This window comes from Heterocephalus glaber, unplaced genomic scaffold, assembly GCF_053883595.1.
Source record: "Heterocephalus glaber isolate CG9 unplaced genomic scaffold, H.glaber_assembly_v1.0 deba00000470, whole genome shotgun sequence".
Lineage (NCBI taxonomy): Eukaryota > Metazoa > Chordata > Mammalia > Rodentia > Bathyergidae > Heterocephalus > Heterocephalus glaber.
In genome coordinates, this window is record NW_028258145.1 from 6,590,873 (window position 1) to 6,613,016 (window position 22,144).

A 22,144-nucleotide genomic window follows, 5' to 3' on the forward strand; every position below is an offset into this window, starting at 1 on the left:
GCATAGGCTCTAGATGCTCAGGAAGGTGCAGACAACCTGCTCCTAGTGGTGCAATCGGACCATGGGAGAAAGTTTAAGAGGAGGCAAATTTGGGCTCCAAATTGATGCAGAAGTTTCAGGTCGTGGGAACTCCCCAAGATGAAAGTGCCCCTCTGTAAGGGACAGGCATAGCCATCTCCAGGGTATGCTGGGCAGACTGGGTACTGGGCCACTGAACTGAATGTCTCTGGAGGCTTCCACACCCCTGTAGGCTTTGATGCTTCTACAAGACTCCTATTCATGCTCCACTTTATCCTCTCATAAGCTCTGTGGCCTTAGGCAAGTTACTCGATGTCTCTGAGTCTATTCCTACACCCCATGTTTTTAATGGGGATGAGTTGCTCTAGCAGATGCATATGTTTTATCCACAGGAATAAACCCATCTTCTGTACCATCTGGCTGGGAGAAGTTGAGCTGTGGCATTGTCCAGGGCCTCATGGGCAGTGTTCCCCATCCATCACTCTGGTGGTTGGTGGCCACTCTTCTGTGCTAGGTGTGATCTTGTGGGTGTCAGCCCAGGGCCAGCCAGAGGCAGGAGGAAAGGGATGGGAGCTTTGGTTGGTGGACCTGCCTGGGCTGCAGAGTGACCCAGGCTTCCTGAGGGTGGGAAGTATGAACAGAGGACTTGGGTGGGGATGCAGGAGCCAGGTTGGCTCACTGGGGTGGCTCTTCCTCTGCGGCTCTTGGGACTGAAGTTGGTGCAGTTCAGAGGGTATGACAGCGAGAGGGCACTTTTGGTGAGAAGAGATGTTTGTTGGCAGAAAGGAAAACATTTTGAAGCCCTCAGCTGGTGTCACATCTCAGCCTCTGCCTTTCTGGGAGGTGGCCCAGTGTGACTCACAGATTCCAGCTAGGAGGGATCTTCCAGGCCACGAACTTCCGTGTGCCATCCTGTGTCCCCTGTCCACTGTCATTCTTACTCGGCCACACAGCCCAGAATCAGCCCCACCAAGTCCCCTGAATTCTGGGGACAAAAGCCAGCCATGTCCTTGGTACAGAACAAGAATCATCTGCGGACAAGTCATCAGTGGTTCTGCTTTGAGCATCTGCATTTTCCAATAAAAGCAGTCACACACCTGGCCAGATATTTTTCTGTATCTAAACCTGGGAAATCTTTCTCTCCCTTGTGATTTTATAATTCTGTGATTTCTCATACTTAGCTTGAAAAGTGCTTTTAACATTGTTTTGATGTTTGCTAGAAAAGTCCCAAGATTAATTTTGATGTAAATATGTATTTTCCCATGGGTTTCTGATGGCTTTATATGATGTGCGGGAACCGTGTGTGGGTTTTCAGGAATCTGCTGTCTATGCTGGAAGTGACTAAGTGATGGGTAGAAGGCCTGATCACTGATGAGCCACATTCATATCCAACACCTGCTTCTGTTTTGTTCCCCAAATGACTGTCCTGCCTGGGTCAAAGCTGGTACAGAAGGTCAAAGCTTCTGGGGACAGGTGAGGCTAGTCATAAAGAGGAGCTTATTTCTTGGGTGAATTCAATTCTGATATATTCAAACATACTAGAGAACAAAATTTTTAATTCTTTAAATTGGTTGAAATTTCAGTTCTGGAGCTATCATTTAATGACTTGGTCTTAATGTCTGTTAAAAATTTTCCTAGATGAAATATCTAGGTGTGAAATTTGATGATTTCTACAATTTTCAGGTGTGTAGGCGACAGATGGTTACCTGGAGGTGGTGGGGGCATAACGAACAAATCAGGGTACCTAGCACATTAATCACTTGGTATATTTATTACTTATTTGAAGTGAAGCATTCAAGAACCTCTCTCCTAGTTATTTTGGAATATACAGTACATTATTGCTAATTATAGTCATCCTATTGTGCAATTCAAACATTCATGCCTATTTCTCTTTTCCACTTGTAACTTTGTTCCTGCTGATTGACCTTTTCCTATCTTTTCTGTCCCTTTCCTTCTCAGTCTCTGGTGGCCACTGTCCCATTCTATCATTCTAGGTGGTCAGCACATTTTAGAACCCATGTATAAGTGAGGTCATGTGGTATTTGTCTTTCTGAGTCTGGCTTATTTTGCTTATCATAATGTCTTCTGGTTCCATCCATCTTGTTGGAAATGATAGGGTTTCATCCTTTTTTTAATTGGCTGAACAGTATTCCATTGTGTATATATATCTTGCATATTCTTTATTCATCTATAATTAGATATTTTGGTTGATTCCAAATCTTGGCTAATGTGAATAATGGTGTAATAAACATGAGTGTGCATATATCTCTAGTGTACTGATTTCATTTCCTTTGGTTATTCATTCAGAAGTGGGGTTTTTTCTTTTTATTTATTGATTTATTTTTTGAGATAGGGTCTCACTATTGATTCAGGCTGGCCTTGAACTCTCTATAGAGGCCAGGCTGGCCTTGAACTCACAGCAATCCTCTTGCCTCAGCCTCCCAAGTGCTAGGATTACTCATCACTACACCCAGCCAAAAGTGGGATTTTTAAGTCTCTTTTTATGGATACATTCCAGGAACATTCTTTAGTTCCATTACATTTCATTGGCCAAAATTGTGTCACATGACCACTCCATGTTGCAAGGGAGGATAGGAACTGGTCTTTGTGTGGGTTGGCCATGTCCCAGAAGTTCTATTACTGAGGAAACTGGAAATATAGATGTTGGGAAAGGAAATCAGTAGCCTCTTCCATGGATACTGTATTTTTGAAGAGCAAGGACTTTGAATTAGAAGTTCTGGGTTTAAATGTCAATCTCGCTTTGTAGCCTGTGCTACTGCATTCCCCTGGATTGCTGTAGACCAGAGAGTTGGCATATATAGATTCTCTAAGTGGACATAAGGCCACCCCATGAACCTCATCCATCTCTTCTATGGATCATCTGTAAAACTGGCATGACATTGCCTCGTGGATATAAAATGAAGAAATAAATGTTTATATCTGCCACAGTAGTTCTTACTATCACAGCAGTTTCTTCTCTGGCATCTTTAACTTCATTTTCTTATTCAAATATGTAGTCTTGGTTAGACATGCTGCATTTACTGCCCACTTCTTTTATATCCTCACTAGAAGATTAGTGGATTTGTCTAGGGCTGCTTCAGGTGGGGACATGGACAGGAATGGGTGTCCAAAGTGGGCAAAGCCATTTCAGCTGATGTTGATGTGACTTTCAAGGCGGTGCTGGGGTGAAGTTGTGGGAAGTATTTGTTCTTCAGAAGCATGAGAAGGTGAGAGACAAGTACAAGCAGAAAATGCTCCAGGAGATAGCTCCAGGTAAAACACAGAGCTATGGGGAAAACCTTAGTTCCCGGCTCCTTGTTGCTAGAGGGAGGTGAGGTTGCAATTCTGAGTCTGCAGACACTGATGGGTCACTCCTGATGAATGAGGGTTTCTACAGTGACTTCAGTGACAGGTATGCCCTGGACCATGATGAGCCCTCTGGGTTTACTTCAAGTCATTCATAGGTAATTGGGGGAAGGGTGGTGCTTCCGGTTTTGCTTTTTTTCCAGATTCACATACTCTTCCTACATCTCCAGTGAACTTTCAGTCACAATGTTCCCTGGTGCTTTCTGGACTGAGTACTGTGTAGGCTGTGAGGGCTGTGACAAGGGCAGGTGTGGGAGCTGGCACCAGGGTGCCTACTTCTTCCCCCTTCCTGGCATAACCATCTTCCCCACCCCACCAATGGCAGGGTTGACCCTGGGACTTGCTGAGGCCCATGGACTGTGGGCCGACAAGCAAGAGAGCTGGCCCCGAGCCAGGCCTTTTAGAACTTTGCCCACAGGATCTGTGTTTTTGCCATTCCATGAGAAGATCCTCTTCTGGGATGCTGATAGTCCAGGGAGCGTGGGAGACTTGTGGTGGTGCAGACTTGGTTTCCCACAGTGACTTGGATCCAAGTCCAGCCTGGCCTGGTCTGGGTTCACCAACCTCCATCTCACCATGAACTCCTGAGTGAGAGTGCATGCTCACTGCTTTATGCCGTCCGTCCAGGGATGATTTGGGAGGCTGTGTTATTGTGACCGTTGGCAGCTGATGTGACCCACAGCTGTAACACAGTGTGATGTGGGCCACAGGGACACACAGAGGGCATCTGAGGAGCCACTCTTGGGGGATGGAAGCTTTGGGAACCTGGGGATGACAATGACTCCTTTGGACATCTTGTTGCTTTTTCCCCTGGAATGGTTTAGACCAGACAGTTAGATTGCAGAATCTCCACAGGACTGTAAGTAAAATAAGAGTTAATCCAGTGGTCTCTCTGAACTGTGGGGGATTGGCTCAAGGATCTCTAGGGCACCGAAGTCTGAAGGTGCTCCAGTGCCTCATGTATCATAGTGGGGTCTTCATTTCTAACCTGCGCTCATTCTCCTGTGTACTTTAAGTCATCTCTGGTTCACTCCTCATACCTGCTGTAATGGTAATGCTAGGTTAATGGTTCTGAGACTGTCTGGTTTAGGGAATCATGATATGGAAAGAGGTCTGTACATTTTCTGCAGGGATGCTGAGACAGAATCACCACAGAGGCCTGATCTCTCAACCATGTTTTCCATGTATAATGAGAAACCCCTTTGATTCCATCTGCTTCCTCCAAAACTGAAAAAGTGACTCTGGTAGCCCCTGCATGTGGATGTGTAGGTCTGGACCCAGACTTCCCGAGTGGCCCCTGACTCCAACCAGTGTCTTGCTGACAGTCCTGTCCCCTTCCCCGGGGTCCTGTACCTCCTCAGCAGCAGGCTGTGTCTTCAGAGAAAGCCTTTTTTTGGATGGAATTTAGAAAAAGCAAAGCTATCTGGACAGAGATTCCATTCACACAGCTTTCAAGCAACAGATTTCCAAAGGGCCGTGTCAGTGGCCTGTATTCTGGCTGCACATCACAGTCACCTTGGGGAACATAAAGCATCCTAATTTGAGACTCTCCCTCTATGCTTTATTGGCCTGTGCATTGGTGGCTTTTGAGAGCTTCCAGGGGATTCTGATGTATGACAGGGCTGAGAACCCCCGGGGCCCAAATGGGAGCTTCCTAAGACCACCCTAAGTGAAGGAGAACCTGGTGTTCAGTTGTTCCCAACTCAGCTTGGGGTGTGCAGGTACATTTCTGAATGTCAAATTCCGATTAGTCTTTGAAATCGCACAAGGCCAAAGTGGCAATCACCACTGCAAACTGTTTTCACGGGCGTCCTTAGTGCCATCTTAGGGCAGCAGGGTGGGCTGGGCTTCTAAAAGCAAAAACATATCACATGAAGTACTGTGATAATTAGCCAAAGTAAGATTTGATGAATGGGCTGTATTTGCTTGGAGTTTTTCCATCCTGGGTTTTGCTTTCTGAGACATTTCTTCCTCTCTGTCCCTCAGACCATGTACCTCACCAATCCCATCTTCAGTGAGTTTAAGGTTGGGAAAAAAGCCAACACCCCACCCTGCTCAAGGGGATCTGCTCCCATCACAGGAAATGCCAAAGAGAGATGGAGGAATCATCAGGAAACATGTCCTCCTTTCAGTTATAGACATAGTCCAAAGTAGTGAAAGGTGGGTAGCTTCTCAGAGTGCAGATTCAGGGATGAGTTCTCTCAGCTTGAATTTTTTGTTTGTTTGTTTGGTTTTGGTTTTTGAGACAAGATCTTGCTTTGTAGTTCAGGCTGGCCCTCAACTCACTATGTAGCCCAGGTGGAGATCCTCCTGCCTCAGCCTCCCAAGCACTGGGATCACAGGCGTACACTACCATGCACGGCTCTCAGTGTGATTTTCATCTTGACCTGGAGAGATGTTATTGTAGCACTCCTGCTGGAAAGACACACATTCTTGGGAAGGCAGCTGAGGTAGCTGATGGATTAGCAGCCAACACCCTGGGACATGACATTCGGTGAGGATGTGGGACCCCGAGAACTCCACCTACAGGACACGAATGGGAGGAGATCTTATAACCTGTACTTCTGAAGCAATGAAGAGATACTTAGTCAAACCTGTTAATTATGATAATGTTAAGGAGGTAAACTAAAAAAATGAAATCCTAAAGAAAATGAAATCCTTCAGTGTTCTTTAAAAAAATAATTATTAATTTTATTTATTTTTTACTTTTTTATTAGTATATGTGTGTAGTAATAATGTTTACCTCCCTTGTGGGGAGTTGGTACATGAATGTAGACATCTCCATTCCTTTTTCATCCTCTTTCCCTCCCCTCCCTCAGCCCATCTCTTTCTCCTCTTCTCTTTTTGGATGCCTGTTTGTGGTACATGATGTGTACATTCCTTGTGTGGTGTCCGCACCCTACATAACACACTTTATATCCTTTTTTCCTTCCCTTTTCTTCCCTCACCCCTCCTTCCATAGCTTGGTCCCTTTCCCTTTGAGAAAGATCTATCTTCCTGTTTCCTATCTATCTTTTATTTTGCTCTTTCTTTACACTTTGGATTTCTTATAGAATAGAAACCATGTGATATTTAAGCTTGTGCGCAGTGTTCTTAAACTGCTTTTCCAAGGCCTTCAGAAAATATACCAATGCTGGCCTAGAATCTGGAAGGAAGGCTCTTAATGGCAGTAGGTTTTATGCCACAGTCTGTCCTAGATGGACAAACCAAGTCACAAAAGCTGAGGCAGGAAGAACCCCAGTTCCTGCTGTCCACCTTTGTGGAGGAGGCCTTCAGGGTCTTCAACAACACAGATCAGAAGAGGAGGCCAAGAAGGACTGGAGATTGGAGGAAAAGATGCAGGTCTTGCTGCCCCAATTCTGCTTCACCTCAGGGTAACCCACAGGCCCTGTAGATCTGCTGCCAGCTTCCAATGGGAGCTGTGAGGCTGGGTGGAAGCCAGTGTGCAGGGACTGCCCCAACCTTCTGAAGAGAGTTGAGTGGGGAGCACCCACTTCAAGCCCAGGTCTGAGTTTGGTTCTCCAAAGGGGAAATCGGCTCCTGGACTGAAGAGGATCTTGGCTCCTTCAGGCTCCACCCTGCCAAGGAAACATCATTGTTCTACCTGGGGCCTCGGGGGACCCTTGACACAGCAGGCAGGAAAACAGAATTGGACATCAGAGTTACCTACTCTGTCTTGAGTTCAGTTCTCTTGGCCTCTTGCCATGTCAACTGCGCGGAGACTTGAGGGTAGAGATAGGCGGGCTAAGATGAGAAGTGTTAACTTTTCTTCTCGGCTGTGAGGCTTCTTATACATCCAGTGGGTGCCTCTGTTTCTCTAAAGAGAGAACAGGTACAGGTTTCCATGGAGCCAGAGCAAGGGATTCACCTTGCCATGACTGTCCTGATTTTAAACTCCAACATATTCTTGATGTCCACTAAAACATGGCTCAAGCCTGGCATTGATTTCTAAAGATTTCTTGGGCATGGACTCATTAGATCTGCTGGGTCTCCTGTCCAGAAGAGAAACCTAATGGGATGCATGACCAGGTCCGGGGAGCCCAGTAGTCACCTAAGAGATGCCTTCCCCTGCATAGCTTGTATTCTTTCAGGGCTGTGATCCTGGCTCCAGGAAGCTCCTGTCATAGGGATTTGGTGACAGCTTCCAGCTTTTTGGCAATATCTTGGCTAAGGAACCCAAAGATGTCCATGATGCTAAGAAATAGGACTCTGTTACAATCTGTTACGGACTCACTGATTGTCAGGACTGCTTATCAAGATTTGGAGGATGACCCTGTGTGGCCCTGCCATACTAACAACTGGTATGCAGCCTGTCCAGGTTCTCCTGTCAGGAGTGTGACAGCTGGTGAGATTTCTGCGCCTTTGTCAGCAGGAAGCAGCTACAGACTTTGCCTTTCCCTGGCTATGATTAAGGAGAATAAACATCTCTAAAGGGCTCAGTGAGACAAAAATAAGAAAGGCCCCATTTCCCAACTGTGTTTTTCATCTATTACAAGAAGTAGGTGGGGTTTTTTTTTTTTGTTTTTTTTTCTTTTTCGTACCTCAGTAGGTGGGTCTTTTGAAAGCAGGCAAAAAGACTTTCCTGTAGCCTCTGCTTTTGTGGTGGAGACAGTGAGCACCTTAGGTGAGAAAACCTTTTCCCCTGCATTCCTGGAGTGCCAGACCAGGAATTCCATTCCACACACAGACTTCCTTATCCAGAAGGAAGTGCTTGCCTCTCTGTGACTTCTGTCTCCAATTGAGAGGAGGAACTCAAGGCAGAGCAGGCACAGGAGCTTACTATGAGTCCGGACCCCCCATTCAGGGCAAACAGGTAATATCATGACCTTGGCTGATGGGGAAGAATGCGATTTAGTCTTCTGAGTGTTTTCCGTCCATGGTTGGTTGAATCTGCAGATGTGGAACCATCACCTGTAGAAGGCCAACAGCTCTCAGAAAAGCTCTCTGACCAGTGCCTGCTAGTGATGTACTCTCTTGTCTGTTTATTCATCGAACAAGAGTTGGGGGTAAAACTGAATACAGTGAAGCAGGCTCTTCGTGTGTGTTTAATGATCATGAAAACTGTGGAGATAACAGAGCCAGAGGGGAGCTGTGGAGTATTGGGATGGAAAGGTGCAGTTCTCCCTGGAGAGGCAAGGAAGAAAGCTGTGTGGAGCCCAGACCCAGAGCAGGAGAGGCTGTGAGCTGTGTCCTCAGCCAGAGGACTGGGGATATTGAGGCACAGTGCTGGAGAGACAGGGACTTAGGATATGAAGCCTCCATTCCCAGTGGCCTGTGTGTGTCCAGGGCTTTGACATTAGGCATTCTCAGCAAACAGAGATAGAGAGGAGCAGCTACAAAAGTTTTGAGTTTTCTTTTCTTGTTAGTGCCTATTAATTTACAAAATATTGGGTTTCAGTGTGTGAAAATGTATTTTGATTACCTGCTACCGTCTCTCCTACCTCTTCCCATCCTTTTCTTCCATTCCTCTTGTCTAGTAATAGTCTCCCTTCTGCTTTTGTAGCATTGTTTTAAGATTCTGCCTATCAGGGAGAATATGCAATGCTTGTCTTTCTGAGTCTGGCTTATTTTGCTCAACATGGTGATCTCCAGTTCCGTCCATTTTCCTGCAAATGACAAAATTTCATTCTATTTTACAGCTGAATAACACTGCCTTGTGTATTTATGCACCACATTTTCTTTGCCTACTCATGTGTCGATGAGCACGGAGGCTGGTTCCTAGGTGAGCCGTGCTGCAGTAAACATTGGCATGCAGGTGTCCCTATTCAGATGCTGACCAAGTCCTTAGCAGATGTGCCAAGGAGTAGGGCAGCTGCACCAAAGGGTGGCTCCATTCTTAGCTTTCTTCAGGACTCTCCATATGATTGCCACAGAGCTGTACTAACTCACATCCCTCCAGCAGCACAGCAGGGTTCCCCACATCCTGGGCAACATTTACTGTTCTGTGCATTCTTATCATAGCTTTTCTGACTGGGGTGAGATGGAATCTCAGTGTAGTTTGAATTTGCCTTTCCCTGTTGGCTAAAGATGTTGAAAAGTTTTTCATATCCTTATTGGCTGCTTGTAATACTTCTCTTTGAAGTGTCTGTTCAATTCATTGGCCCATTGTTGATTGGGCTACTTGATTTTTTGGTGTTCAGTTTTTTGAGTCCTTCATACACTCTAGATATTAGTCCTCTATTAGAAGGGCCACTGGCAAGGATTTTCTCCTATTCTGTAGGGTGCCTCTTCACTCTGTTAGTTGTTTCTGTTGTTATGCAGAAACTTTTTAACCCAATGTAGTTGTGTTTGTGGATTCTTGCTATTATTTCTTGTGCTACTGGAATCCTATTCAGGACTGTGATTTCCCCTGTGTTTTCTGCTGGCAGCATTGGAGTTTTAAGTCTTATTCCTAGGTCTTTGATCCATTTTGAACCTTTAAAAAATTTTTTTTTTGTACAGGGTGAGCGATAGGGATCTAGTTCCAGTCTTCTCCATATGGATATCTGGTTTTTCCAGCACCACTTGTTAAAGGGGGTCTCTTTTCTCTGGCATATATTTTTGGCTTCTCTGTCCAGAACCAGATGCCTGTAGTTGAATGGGTTTGTTTCTGTGTCTTCTATTCTGTTCCACTGGTCCATGTGTCTATTTTTGTGCAGTAGATGCAATTGGTACCAGGGATTGAACTCAGGACCTTGCACTTGTGAGGCAGGTGCGGTGCCACTAAGCTAAATCTCTGGCCCTCTGTACATGCTATTTTTATCAGTATGACTTTGTAGGATAATTTAAAACCAGGTATTGTGATGCCTCCAGCCTTACTCTTTTGGCATAGGGTTTCTTTGGCTAGCCTGGGTCTTTTTTGTGTCCATATGAATTCTAGGATTGTTTTTTCTAGTTTTGTGAAGAATGTCATTGGAACGATGAGGATTCCATTGAATCTGTAGGTCACTTTGGTAATATGATCATTTTAACAATATTAATTCTGCCAGTCCATGAGCATAGGAGGTCTTTTTATCTTTCATTGTCTTCTTTACTTTTTTCAATGTTTTGTAATTTTCATTGTAGAGGACTTTCACTTTGGTTAGGTTGATTCCTAAGTATTTTATTTTTGGTTCTACAGCTATTGTGAATAGAACTGTTTTCCTGCTTTCTTTCTCAGCTAGTTCATTATTGGTGTATAGAAAAGATATTGATTTTATGATGCTGATTTAATATCGTGCTACTTTGCTGAATTTGTTTGCTCTACAAGTCTCTTGGTGCAGCCTTTAGGGTCTTCTAATATGGATCATTCCATCTGCAAATGAGGATAATTTGACTTCTTCCTTTCTCTCTCTCTCTCTCCTTCCTTCCTTCCTTCCTTCCATCCTTCCTTCCTTCCTTCTTTTAGCATCTCACTATGTAGTTCAGACTGGCCTTGAACTGACTATGTAGTCTAGGCTAGTTTTGAACTCTCAGTGATCCTCCTGCCTCAGCCTCCCAAGTGCTGGTACTACAGGCATGCACCACCATGCCTGGCTATCCCTTTTATTTCTTTCTCTTGCTTAATTTTCTAGTTAAAATTCCAGGTGCCTTACCGAATAGAGGAAATGCTTTCAGTTTTTCCCCACTGAGAAGGATTTTGGCTGTGGGTTTTTTGTTTATGGCTTTTACTCTATTGAGGTGTGATCCTTCAGTACCCAGTTTTTTCAGGACTTTGATTATGAAAGGATGTTGAATTTTGTTGAAGACTTTTTCTGCATCATTTGAGATGCTTCTGTGATTTTTATCCTTGTTTCTGTTCATGTGGTGAATTATATTTATTGATCAGTGTATATTAAACTATCCTTGTATCCCTACAAGGAAATCAACTTGATCATTGTGAATGATCTTTTTAATATGTTGTTGATTCGGTCTGTGAGCATTTTATTAAGGATTTTTTGTATCAGTGTTCACCAAGGATATTGGTGTATAGTTTTCTTTTTATGTTGTGCCCTTGTCTGGTTAGGGTGATGTTGGTCTCATAGAATGATTTTAGAAGTATTCCTTACCTTTCTATTTCATGGAATAGTTTGAAGAACACCAGCATTAGTTTTCTTTAAAGGTCTGGTAAAATTTGGCAATGAACCTGTTTAGTCCTGGGATTTTCTTTGTTATGAGACTTTTTATTACTGCTTCAATCCTATTGCTTGTTATTATTCTGTTAAGTTTTGTTTTTAATGTCCACTTGGTTCAATTTTGGTAAGTCATACATATCCAGAAATTTATGTTTCTTTTAGATTCTCCAATTTATCAAAATATAGGTTTTTAAAATAGTACCTAATGAATCTCTGGATTTCAGTAGTATCTGTTGTAACAACCCCCCTTTCATCCCTAACCATAGTGGTTTGGGATCATCTCTTTCTTTCGATTAATTTGGCTAAAGGTTTATCAATCTTGTTTATCCTTTCAAAGAACCATCTATTTCATTGATCTTGTGTATTGTTCTTCTAGTCTCTATTTCATTAAGTTCAGTGATCTTTATTATATCTTTCCTGTTATTAGGCTTGGTTTTGGTTTATTCTATTTTTCTAAGGCCTAGAAATGCATCATTAGGTTATTTATTTGGGATCTCTCCAAGTTTTGGGTGTAGAAACTAAAAGCTATACACTTCTCTCTTAGAACTGCCATTGCTTTGTCCCAGAGATTCTGGTATGTTGGGTTTCCAATTTCATCTGATTCTACAAACTTTAAAATTTCTTCCTGATTTATTCAGTGACCCACTGATCTTTCAAAATTGAGTTGTTTTGCCAGGGATTTAGCTCAGTGGTTCTGCTGCCTGCCTCACAAGTGCAAGTTCGATCCCTGGTACCAAAAAAAAAAAATTGAGTTGTTTTATCTCTATGTGTTTGTATAGATTCTGTAGTTTCCTTGTTGACTTCTAGTGTCATAACATTATGATCTAATAAGATACAAAAAATTATTTCAATTTCTTGTATTTGTTAAGACTTGCTCTATGACCTAAATGTGATCTATACCCTTTAGTTGAATGCAGTATTCTGGAGAAATCTGTTAATTCCATTTGATCTATGATGTGATTTAACTATGTTGTTTCTTTATTGATTTGTTTTTTGGATGACCTATCTACTGGTGAGAGCACTTATGTGTCCCTTTATTTCCAATAATGCTTGTTTTATGAAACTGGATACAGTGATGCTTAGTGTGTATACATTTACAACAGTTACATTTACTTGGTGTATTGTTCCCTTTATCAATATTCAGTGGAACTGTCTCTTCTGACTAATTTTGTCTTGAAGTCTGCTCTGTTGGATATGAGTGTAGCTACTTCTGCTTGCTTTTGGGCTCCATTTGTGTGGCATATTGTTTTCCCTCTTTTCACTTTCAGTCTCTGTGTGTCTTTGCTCCTGAGGTATATTTTTTGGCAAGCATCAAATAGTTGGGTCTTAATTTTAATCCAATCTTTCACTATGCATGTATGTATGTATGTGTGTATGTATGTATGTATATATGTATGTATTGAGACAGGGTCTTGTTATATAGTTCAGGCTGGCCTTGAACTTATGGTGATTCTCCTGCATCAGCCTCTTGAGTGCTGGAATTATGTGCCACCATGCCTGACTCAGTTTGTCTTTTAACTGGAGAATTAAAACCATTTATAATCAAAGTTATAGAATGTTTTGTGCTAATTCCTACCCTTTTGTTGTTTTTCTAATATATTATTCTTTCCAAATTCTCAATAGCTTATCTATGCTTTCTCTTAAATTTTTTGGATTCCTTTCTGTATTGGTTGCAATGCTAGCCTCTTGGTCATGGATTTGTGTAGTTTATGGTCATCTTGGAAAAATGTGCTTTGCATTTCCAAGAGTTTTCTTTGATTCTCTTTGTTGACTTGCTTCTTTATATCCTTAATTATCTTCCTTAATTCTTTCAGGTGTCTATTTGGATCTTCTTTGAAGTCATTAATCATTTAAAAAATCAGTCTTGAATTCTTTGGCATTTTATCCACTTCAATAATTTTGCCTTCAGTTACTCATGAGCTGAGGACCTTTGGAAGAGTCATGTTGCCTTATTTTTCTATAATTCTTGTGTTTTTTGTATTGAGATTTGTGTATGTGTTGAGATATATCTCTTCCACTTTTATGTGAAAGTCTTCTTAGACACAAGCATTCTTTGAGGACTGGGTCCCCAACACTGCTCAGAGAAGAGAAAACAAACCACAAGAACAGTGATAATACGAAAACAGGCACTGACATACAGTAAAAGCCAATGAAAAGGTATAACTACACCACTATTAACAATAGAAAAGAAATCATCATTACTAATACAGAGTAAATTAGAAGGCTAAAAAGTAGTAAATTTTGTGGGCGAGGTGGCACATCTCTGTAATCCCAGCACCCTGTCTCACAATTTAAAAAAATAGTAAAGTTTAAAGGTAATAATGAAAGGGGATGGAGAATGGAAAAATACAAAAAGTAGTAAAATTCGAAGAAAGAAAACAAGATGGAGGAGAGAAAAGTGAGATAAAAATGCAATTAAAGAATAAAAATATAGGTAAAGTTAGATTAAACTAACAGGAAAACAATGGCAAAGAAAAGGAAAAGAAAGAGAAGAAAAAAGGAGAAAACAAACATGAGAAAAAGAACCCCCCCCCCCATCAAACAAACAGAAAGCAAAACAAGCCCTCCAATTTCCCCCACACAGAGGGAGAGGGGTGGGGGGTAAAGGAAGCCTAGTGTTGGGATCCACCAGCACCTGCAATGTTGGGGTCGTAGGTATGGGGGGGCGCAGTGAGTCACCACTGAGCCTGTTTGCTCCCACACCCACATGGTGGCTGCTGTGTGTACGTTGAGTCCTGGCCCAGCTTTCCCACTGGGCAGGGTCAGCTGAGGGTGCTTTCTGCCTGGGGTTGCTTCAGAGACTTCTGGTGTTCATGTCCTTCTGTGAGCACTCCCGTCCTCAATAGTGCTGTGGCCTGGGGTTCTTGTGGTGCCCCGCTTGCTCCAGATCCTCTATGTCTGTACCCCAGGCAGGTGGCGAATGTTCCAGCATGTTGGCAGGCAGGGAAAGCCAAGGCCCACTGAGTCCTGTGCTGGAAGGATACAGTGAGGGAAACCTCACAATCTGCCCCAGCACTTTTAGAACTAGCATCTTCAGAAGACCACACAGAGAGGGCCTGGCTTCTCACCACAGGGGTGTCCTGCCCACTGCTGTGCCCTTCCCAGCCCGAGCTCCCTGCTGCTTAACCTTCTTGGGTCTGTGACCAGCATCCACCTCCTGTGATGTTTGTGTGTGGCTGTCTCCCACATGCAGTCACTGTGGCAGAGGGGCCCAGAGGCCCTGAGCTGCTGAGCTCTGTCTCCTCCTCCAGGATGTGGCCAGCAGGACATTAGATTTCTACTGCCTGTGTGCCTTGGAAGTTGTCGGGAGCAGTGTATGACGGAAGTGTGCTTGGTCTGTGACTTCTGATTCCCAGAGTGGCTCAGTCTCAAACAAGAAGCCCTTTCTCAGAGGGACACCTGGTTCACCTCTCTGATATATGGTGGGCACCTTAGTGGATTTCTCCTCCAAAGCAAGGCTGCTGTGCAGGAGCAGTCACTTTCAGAGTCAAAGCCCACACTGGATTTGCTCCTGTTGTTTATCCCCAGCTTGGAGGAGGGGTCCCCTCCCCGGCAGACCCAGGGCTGCCATTCTTGACTACTTCCTTCTTTGCTCTAAGTTGTCTTCTGTTTCTCCATGAGTTTTAGGTTTCCTGTCAGCTTTATCTCTATCCCTGGGGCTCTTCTCTTTCTCCTTGTGGAGTAGCTATTTATCCCTTATCAGAGGCCCCTGTGGTGGGTTCAAATCTCCTGCTCAGTGCTGTGACACGAGGTTAAAAGAAAAACTCAAAGACAGAATTAGAGAAGTGGGGAGCCAGAATGACCAGTGCTTGTGCAAACAAGGCTGAACAAGCAAAGGTCTGAACACCCAGAGCTGTTGATATTCATTGGTGACATCATAGTTAGATTGAGGTAAAGAGGCTATATGGAGGGGCTAGTGGAGTTGCTATGGATAGCTGCTGATGTAGACAAGGCTTATAAAGGAAGAGACAAAGCATTCTTGAATTATGAACAGAACAGAGAAAATATAGGTTGTGGTTAATAATTAATCTTGTCTTTTTGTGTATAGAAGGTTTCAACTCTGGGAATGGAATTTGGGTGTGAGTCACTCTGACCTTGGCCCGTAGGCTTTGACTAGACTCATTTCTATGAACAACCAATTGCTGGGTTAACTCTTTACAGCCTGCACTGCTTACAGCCTGCTTTGGGCATAATCAGTGGTCAGTCCCCCACAATCCCAGGTGTCTTGATGCCAGGTTCCAGAGAAACTGTGACCTGCTGCTTGCTTTGTTAAGTCCTTCTTGAGTTTTCTTATTTATTTAAAAAATATTTTTATTAGTACGTGTTTGCAGTACACTTCCTGTGTGGAGTTGGTGCATGTACAGGACGCATCTTAATTCCTTTCATCTCTCTTCCCCTCACCTCTTGATCCCCTTCCTATTTGAGAAAGATCCATCTCCCTACTTCCTATCATCTATCTTTTATTTTGCTCTCTATTTATGCTTTGGGTGTCTCACATAAGAGAAACCATGTGATATTTAAGCTGTGTGCCTGATTTATTTCACTCAGCATTATGATCTCAAGGTGCATCTGTTTTCTTACAAATGACTCAACTCTATCCTTCTTTATGGCATAGTAGTACTCCATGCAGTGTAAATACCACATCTTCTTTATCCAGTCATCTGTTGATGGATATATAGGCTCCTTCCAAGATTTAGCTATTGTGAGTTATGCTGCTATAAATATGAGTGTGCATGGATCGCTGTAATATGATGTCTTTAACTCTGTCAGGAAGAATTTAGAAGGAGAATAGCTGGGTCAAGTGGAATTTCTAGTTTTATTTTTTTATTTAAAAAAGTACAAGGAAAAAGTGCTCCCATTATCAGGTGAAGCTTCACGTGCCTGACATTGGCACTGGCGTCAAGGGTTTCTTCCTGTGGGGCTTCACAGCTCCTGATGAGCTCTGTCCCCTCCTCCAGGATGCAGCCTGCTGGACATTGGATCTCGACTTCTTATTTCCCCCGGAAGCTGCTTGGAGCAATATTCATCCTGTACACGCTGATAATGGGTGTTTCTGCCTTCACCACTCCGTCCAAGGAGCACACAGGTAAGAAACAAAGGATGGGCCTGCAGCTTCTTTGGGGAAAACACTTACCTAGGGAGGCTTCCTTATCAAGAACGAGGCACAGATACTCATGCCTTTGACAGTGGCAGATGCTGGTCCTCACCCACCTTTGCTGTATTCTGGGTGTGGGATGCAAGGAGCAAACCAAACACATGGTGAATTTGCCCTTCACAAAGGGAACCTTGGAGCTTAAACACACAATCTGTCAGAACTAAGTTTTTCTGTCCAAATTCAGCAGGGATCTACTTTTAAGGTCAATAAGTTAAAAAAAATGGCCTAACTTTTAAATCACTTCTTTTTGGTTACCTATGAAGCTACATGAACCCTTTGGACAGAGTGTAAATTGGAATTGACTGTCACCCTGAATTTGTCATTTGGGAATTTTGCACTCATAGTAACAGCGGGTACTTGAACTGCTGATAGCAGAACTCATGATAATAACAGGACAGCAAGGGTCCAGCGGGAGGGACTCAGGTCTTCCAGGTGTAGGTCACAGTATGGGACACTGGCATCTTCCTCCATTGCTCCACATCTCTCTTCCAGAACCAGGCACTGGCTGAGGTCCAGGGAGGTCTTGGGGATCTGGGTAGGTTGGGGACCTAAAGCCTGACTGTCCTCTCTCTGTCTTGCAGTGACCGCAGGCAACTGCTCGTTTCGTGGTAAGCATTACAAAGTGGAGCTCAGGGTGGCCAGTGAGCCTGTGGTTCTGAGGTGCCCCCTGGTGTGGCCTCAGTTGGGGGCCGCTGCCAGTCCCCAGGACCTTGTGACCTGGCGAAGAAACGGCTCTGCTCAGAGGCTCCCAGGGGCAGAGCTGAGGATGCAGGCCAAAGAGAGTGCCCTCTGGATCCTACCAGCTGTGCAGGGGGACGCAGGCACCTACGTCTGCACTGTCAGGTGGGTCCCTCGGGATGGGGGGCACCGGGGCTCTGGCAGAATGGACGCTTGTGATGCTTTTCGGCAGTAGTTAGGATTTCAGAATCCACTGAGCAGGTGTGAATCCCCATGAGGGCCCTGGCTTCCCTGGAACACCTCTTGCCCAGAGGGTCTCTTAACTCTTTCCTCCTTCCCTTTGTTTAGTCCTTGCTCAGTGTCACCTTTGTGGCAAGCAGGTCCCCACTGTCCTCTCCTTCCCCAGCTGTTACTTTCTAATAGTGTTTTCCCCGAGGGACATGTCTGTGTGTATTCTTGTGTCCAAATTCTGTCTACACTCAGGACAGGGTTCTAGTCTCCTTTCTTCACTGATGAACGCGCATAATAAGGACACAAAAAATAGATGTAGAATCCCGAGCAGAATTTTAGAGCTGGGTGGGATCTTAGGAATAAATTAAGCCAGCTGCTCATTGTACAAGCTAGGGAACCAGACTTGCTTAGAAAGTCCCCTGGGGGTGGGTGGAGGGGCTGACACTGAATTCCTTCCTTTTGTTCTGTGGCTTTAAAAAAGATTGTAGTAAAACTCACACACATCATAAAATTCATCAATTTAACCATTTCCAAGTTCAGGGACACTGAGTTCGTTCACACTGCTGCATGGCCATCCCACCCTGCACCTCTCCAGAGCTTTTCCATCTTCCCAGCCTGAGACTCTGTCCCTATCAAACCACAGCCCTGTCGCCTGCCCATCCCCAGCCCTGGAAGACACCACTCTGCTTCCCGTCTCCATGAATTCCACTTGGGTTTCCAACCTCAAGTTGACCTCTTAGTGGCCACACAGATTTGGGAAATTATTTAAATTTGCATCTGAGTTTCTTCACCTGAAAATGATACAAAAATAATTCCTACCACATAGGGCTGAAGAGTGAATGAAATAATGTATGTGAAGCCCCCAGACCAGTCTCTGGCAGGGCCCAAACATACCGTACATTTCCGCCTCAAGGACTGTCTTTTAAGTTTGCCCTGTCTTTAATAAAATGTGTCCTACTTTCATTTCTTCAGCTTATGGTGAGATTATGCACTTTTTAGGTGAGAGTTAACTTTCTGCATTTCTTTGTACATAAAATATTTGCTCATCAATTTTTCTTTTTTTGAGATTAGGTATGAAATATAATACAGATATTGGCCTTCCATATTTGAATTAATTCTTTTTTCTTTCAGGTAGTAACCTTTGATCACATCTCTTTCACATATATTTTTCACATTTGGTCACTTCTTTGGATGCATATTGTTATATATTTTGCTGTGCAAGTAATTGTTATCCCATGAAAAAACTCATCCTCTGTATTTCTTCCTGTGTTTTGGCCACAGCCAAGATAGTTATATTGTTATATTTTTCTACATTATTTTGCTTTAGCTTTTGGGTGGGGGCCATTGAACCTAGGGCTTTGTGCATGCTAAGTGTGCACTCTGTCACTGAGCTATATCCCAGCCCCTTGTTCCTCTACTTTAAAAATTAGTTTTAAGTCTGCCTTCCATCCTTCTGCCCATTTCTGTCATGTTTTCAGCAAGGTCATGCCTCTGAAGTTCCCCCATCTCTGGAGTCTTATTTTTGGTACTAGGGATTGAACTCAGAAGCCCGTGCTTGCAAGGCAGGTGGTGGAACCACTGAGCTAAATTCCTGGTCCATCTCTGGGGTCTTTAGAGAATTGTGGTACCAAGATGAGGAGCAGGCCAACAACGAAAATTGAAAACCAAACAAACTTATCAAGTTACTTTCCCCACACAGTCTTGCAGAAACCTTTTCGATGCCATTTGCTCAGTTCCTGGCAGTTCTGGATGCTAAATGATTCCCAAGGGAAGCAAAGGGAATTTTCCTTTTATGGAAGCAATCTCTCCATTTGGATGCGGCTCCTGGGACCATGAAGTGGGAGTGTGTTGGGGCTGGGATCGAGGAGGGAAGACTCTGGAAGGTTTAAGTCCTTTGGAAGAGGATGCAGGGGTTTCTTTGTGACCCTTGCTACCCTGGGTGTGGGCCCATGAAGGGGCTTTAGTGAAAAGCTTAGGACACATCCTTGCTTCTAAATAACACTTATGATGTGATGGTCTAGTATCCCAAGGGTTTAAGAGGGAAAGGAACACAATACTAACCAAAGAAACACAGACACTGTACTTATAAGGGAGTAGGAAAATTATTCTTAACTTTATTTAGTTTTGCTTCTGTTTTGCCTTGCCATTTCTTATTGTCTTTTTTCCTTTTAAATCAGAGATGCTTCTCACTGTGAAGAAATGTCCATTGAGCTCAAGATTTTTGATGATGTGGAAACTTCCCTGCCGTTCATCTCTTATCCACAAATCCTAACCTTGGGAACCAACAGCATGTTAATGTGCCCAGACACACTGGATTTTGCCAGAGACAAAGCTGACAGGAGCATTCGGTGGTACAAGGTGCATCTTCTAAAAATTCCATTTCATTCAAATGGGTTCTGCCACCCACAAAAAAGATGTAGAATACCCATTTCTGAAGACAATGCATTTGTTTTTATTTCTATAATACATACTCTTATATGTAAAACAAATTTAAAAGGGCATAATTAATACTTTCTATTTGTCCATAGTGGTTTGGGTAAGGTTCCTCAAAACAGTGTTTTGTGAAGACAGAGTATAAAGTAAATCCAGAGTAAATTACAGCTGAAGAAAATAGCTTTTTACTCTGTAATTTGTTTATAAAAATTTAGAATAAATTGTTAGTTTATATAATGAATTTATACACATATTAAAGAGATTTTTTATAAAAGCACATCACAAGCACATGACTCCTTGTGTTAAAGGAGTAAATATAAACACAATTTCCCCTTGAGCTGCTTGAACAAATATTGAGTTAAGAGTCATTTTAATGGCTCGTAGTCACTATCATCAGATTAGTGCCCAAGCTAAGGATGGTTGTTACTTTAAAAAATTCTTCTTTTAATTTTTTTCATATATTTCATGACATCTGACCATTATCTAACACCCAAATTTCAGTGTTGATAATGTTTTCCTGGGACTCAGCCACTTGCATCTGTTTATATATCGTCTGTGACTGCTTTCACACCGCGTAGACATCTGGACACAGAGACATCTAGACTCTGAGTGAAGTCCCTGAGATATTTCCTATCTGGCTCTTGCTTGAAAATGTTTGCCAACCACTGATGTCAATTGACCACAGATTGATACTGAAAAGTGTGATTATTTGTGTAATCATTGACAGGAATTAACCCTTAATGGGCTATTCAGTTCGTATGGATATCAATATTTATTGATTTATTTGAAACAGGGTCCACTATGTAGTTCAGGCTGACCTTGAACTCACTATGTAGCCCAGGCTGGCCTTGAACTCATGGAAATTCTCCTGCCTCAGCCTCCCAAGTGCTGGGATTACAGGCATGCGCCACCACACCCAGCAAGGATATTAATTTGATGTTGGAACTTTGAAGTGATTTTCTGAAGGTGGAGGAAGGTAGCCAGCTCCCATGATGAGCTGGGAAAGCAGTAGAGGTCCTTTTCTTGGGACTTAGCAGAGCCCACAGAGAACCTGTGAAAGATTTTATGGGACAGGAAAGAGCACAGATCTGAGTCAGGGACCTGGGCTTAGAACCTTGTTCCTTCATTTAGCCAGAGCTGAGTTACTTCTCCTGAATCTGTTTCTGCTATAAAAAGGCAACTAGGAACCCCCACTGCCTGGAGCTGTTTTGAAGGTTAAATGGAGAGATGTGTACAAAGCAGCTGGCACAGGGCACGGCATACACATGGTGCATAATACGCAGGGGTGGAGAAGATCACGATGGGGCTTAGCATTACTGGTTCTCTCTGTAACAGCTAAGCTCTATAGAACAGGAGCTGAGGACAAACCTGTTCTAACCTCCCCAACAAGCAGCTCACTGTCCCTGTCCCCACTTTATAGATGGCAGGAAACATAAGGAGCCTACCCAGCGCAACACAGCTGGTAGGCAGCAAAGTCAGAACCCTGGCCCAGGCCTCACACCCATGCCAGCACTGTGGCACTGGGCCCTGTGTCGATGAGTGACAATTCCTGCAGTGAACAATGTCATCTCCTCTTCTAATTCAGTATACTGTGTCACAGTACTCTATGAGCCCTGTGCTGGCCATTTGGGTTTTTTCTGTGTGAGATTCTGAAATGACTCAGGGTTATATTTGACTGTTGTAAGCTTTTGATCATCATGGTTTTAGAAGATATTCCTTAGGGTCTTTTCTCTCCCATTCCATGTCTTCTATCTTCCTGGGGCCCTTGCTTTTTAGGGTTCTGTTCCTTAGAGGACCCACAGAACTTTGTGTCTATGTGAAGGATGTGGACTCACCTCTCCCATTCAGATTGTTTCTTACATATTTTTCTCTATTATAACTCCTAAAATTGAAATGATCCTAAAGTAATTACTGAAGCACCATCTCTTCTGAATACTGGTGTCCATGTCATGATGACTCTTTTTTTTTTTTGGTACTGGGGATTGAACTCAGGACCTTGTACTTATGAGGCAGACGACAGAACCACTGAGCTAAATCCCCAGCCCCCATCATGATGACTCTTTAATAGTGATCTTGAACATTTCCCAAGACCAGCGGAAGCAGTTAGCCAATAAGTATATCTGTATTTTAAATAGCCTATTTTGTCAAAGAACAGCTATTTTTTTCATATTGGTACTTAAGCAAATTTCCT

The 22,144-nt window shown here is 43.4% G+C and overlaps 1 protein-coding gene across 1 annotated transcript in view; it reads left to right on the top strand.

The window, feature by feature from the left end:
* Window positions 1-22,144, top strand: part of Il1r2 (interleukin 1 receptor type 2) — a 37,284-nt gene that overhangs the window by 6,705 nt on the left and 8,435 nt on the right. Inside the window, 3 exon segments of the mRNA XM_004844462.3 lie at window positions 16,415-16,542; window positions 17,193-17,454; window positions 19,698-19,878. Of these exon segments, the coding sequence (XP_004844519.2) occupies window positions 16,415-16,542; window positions 17,193-17,454; window positions 19,698-19,878 (571 nt within the window).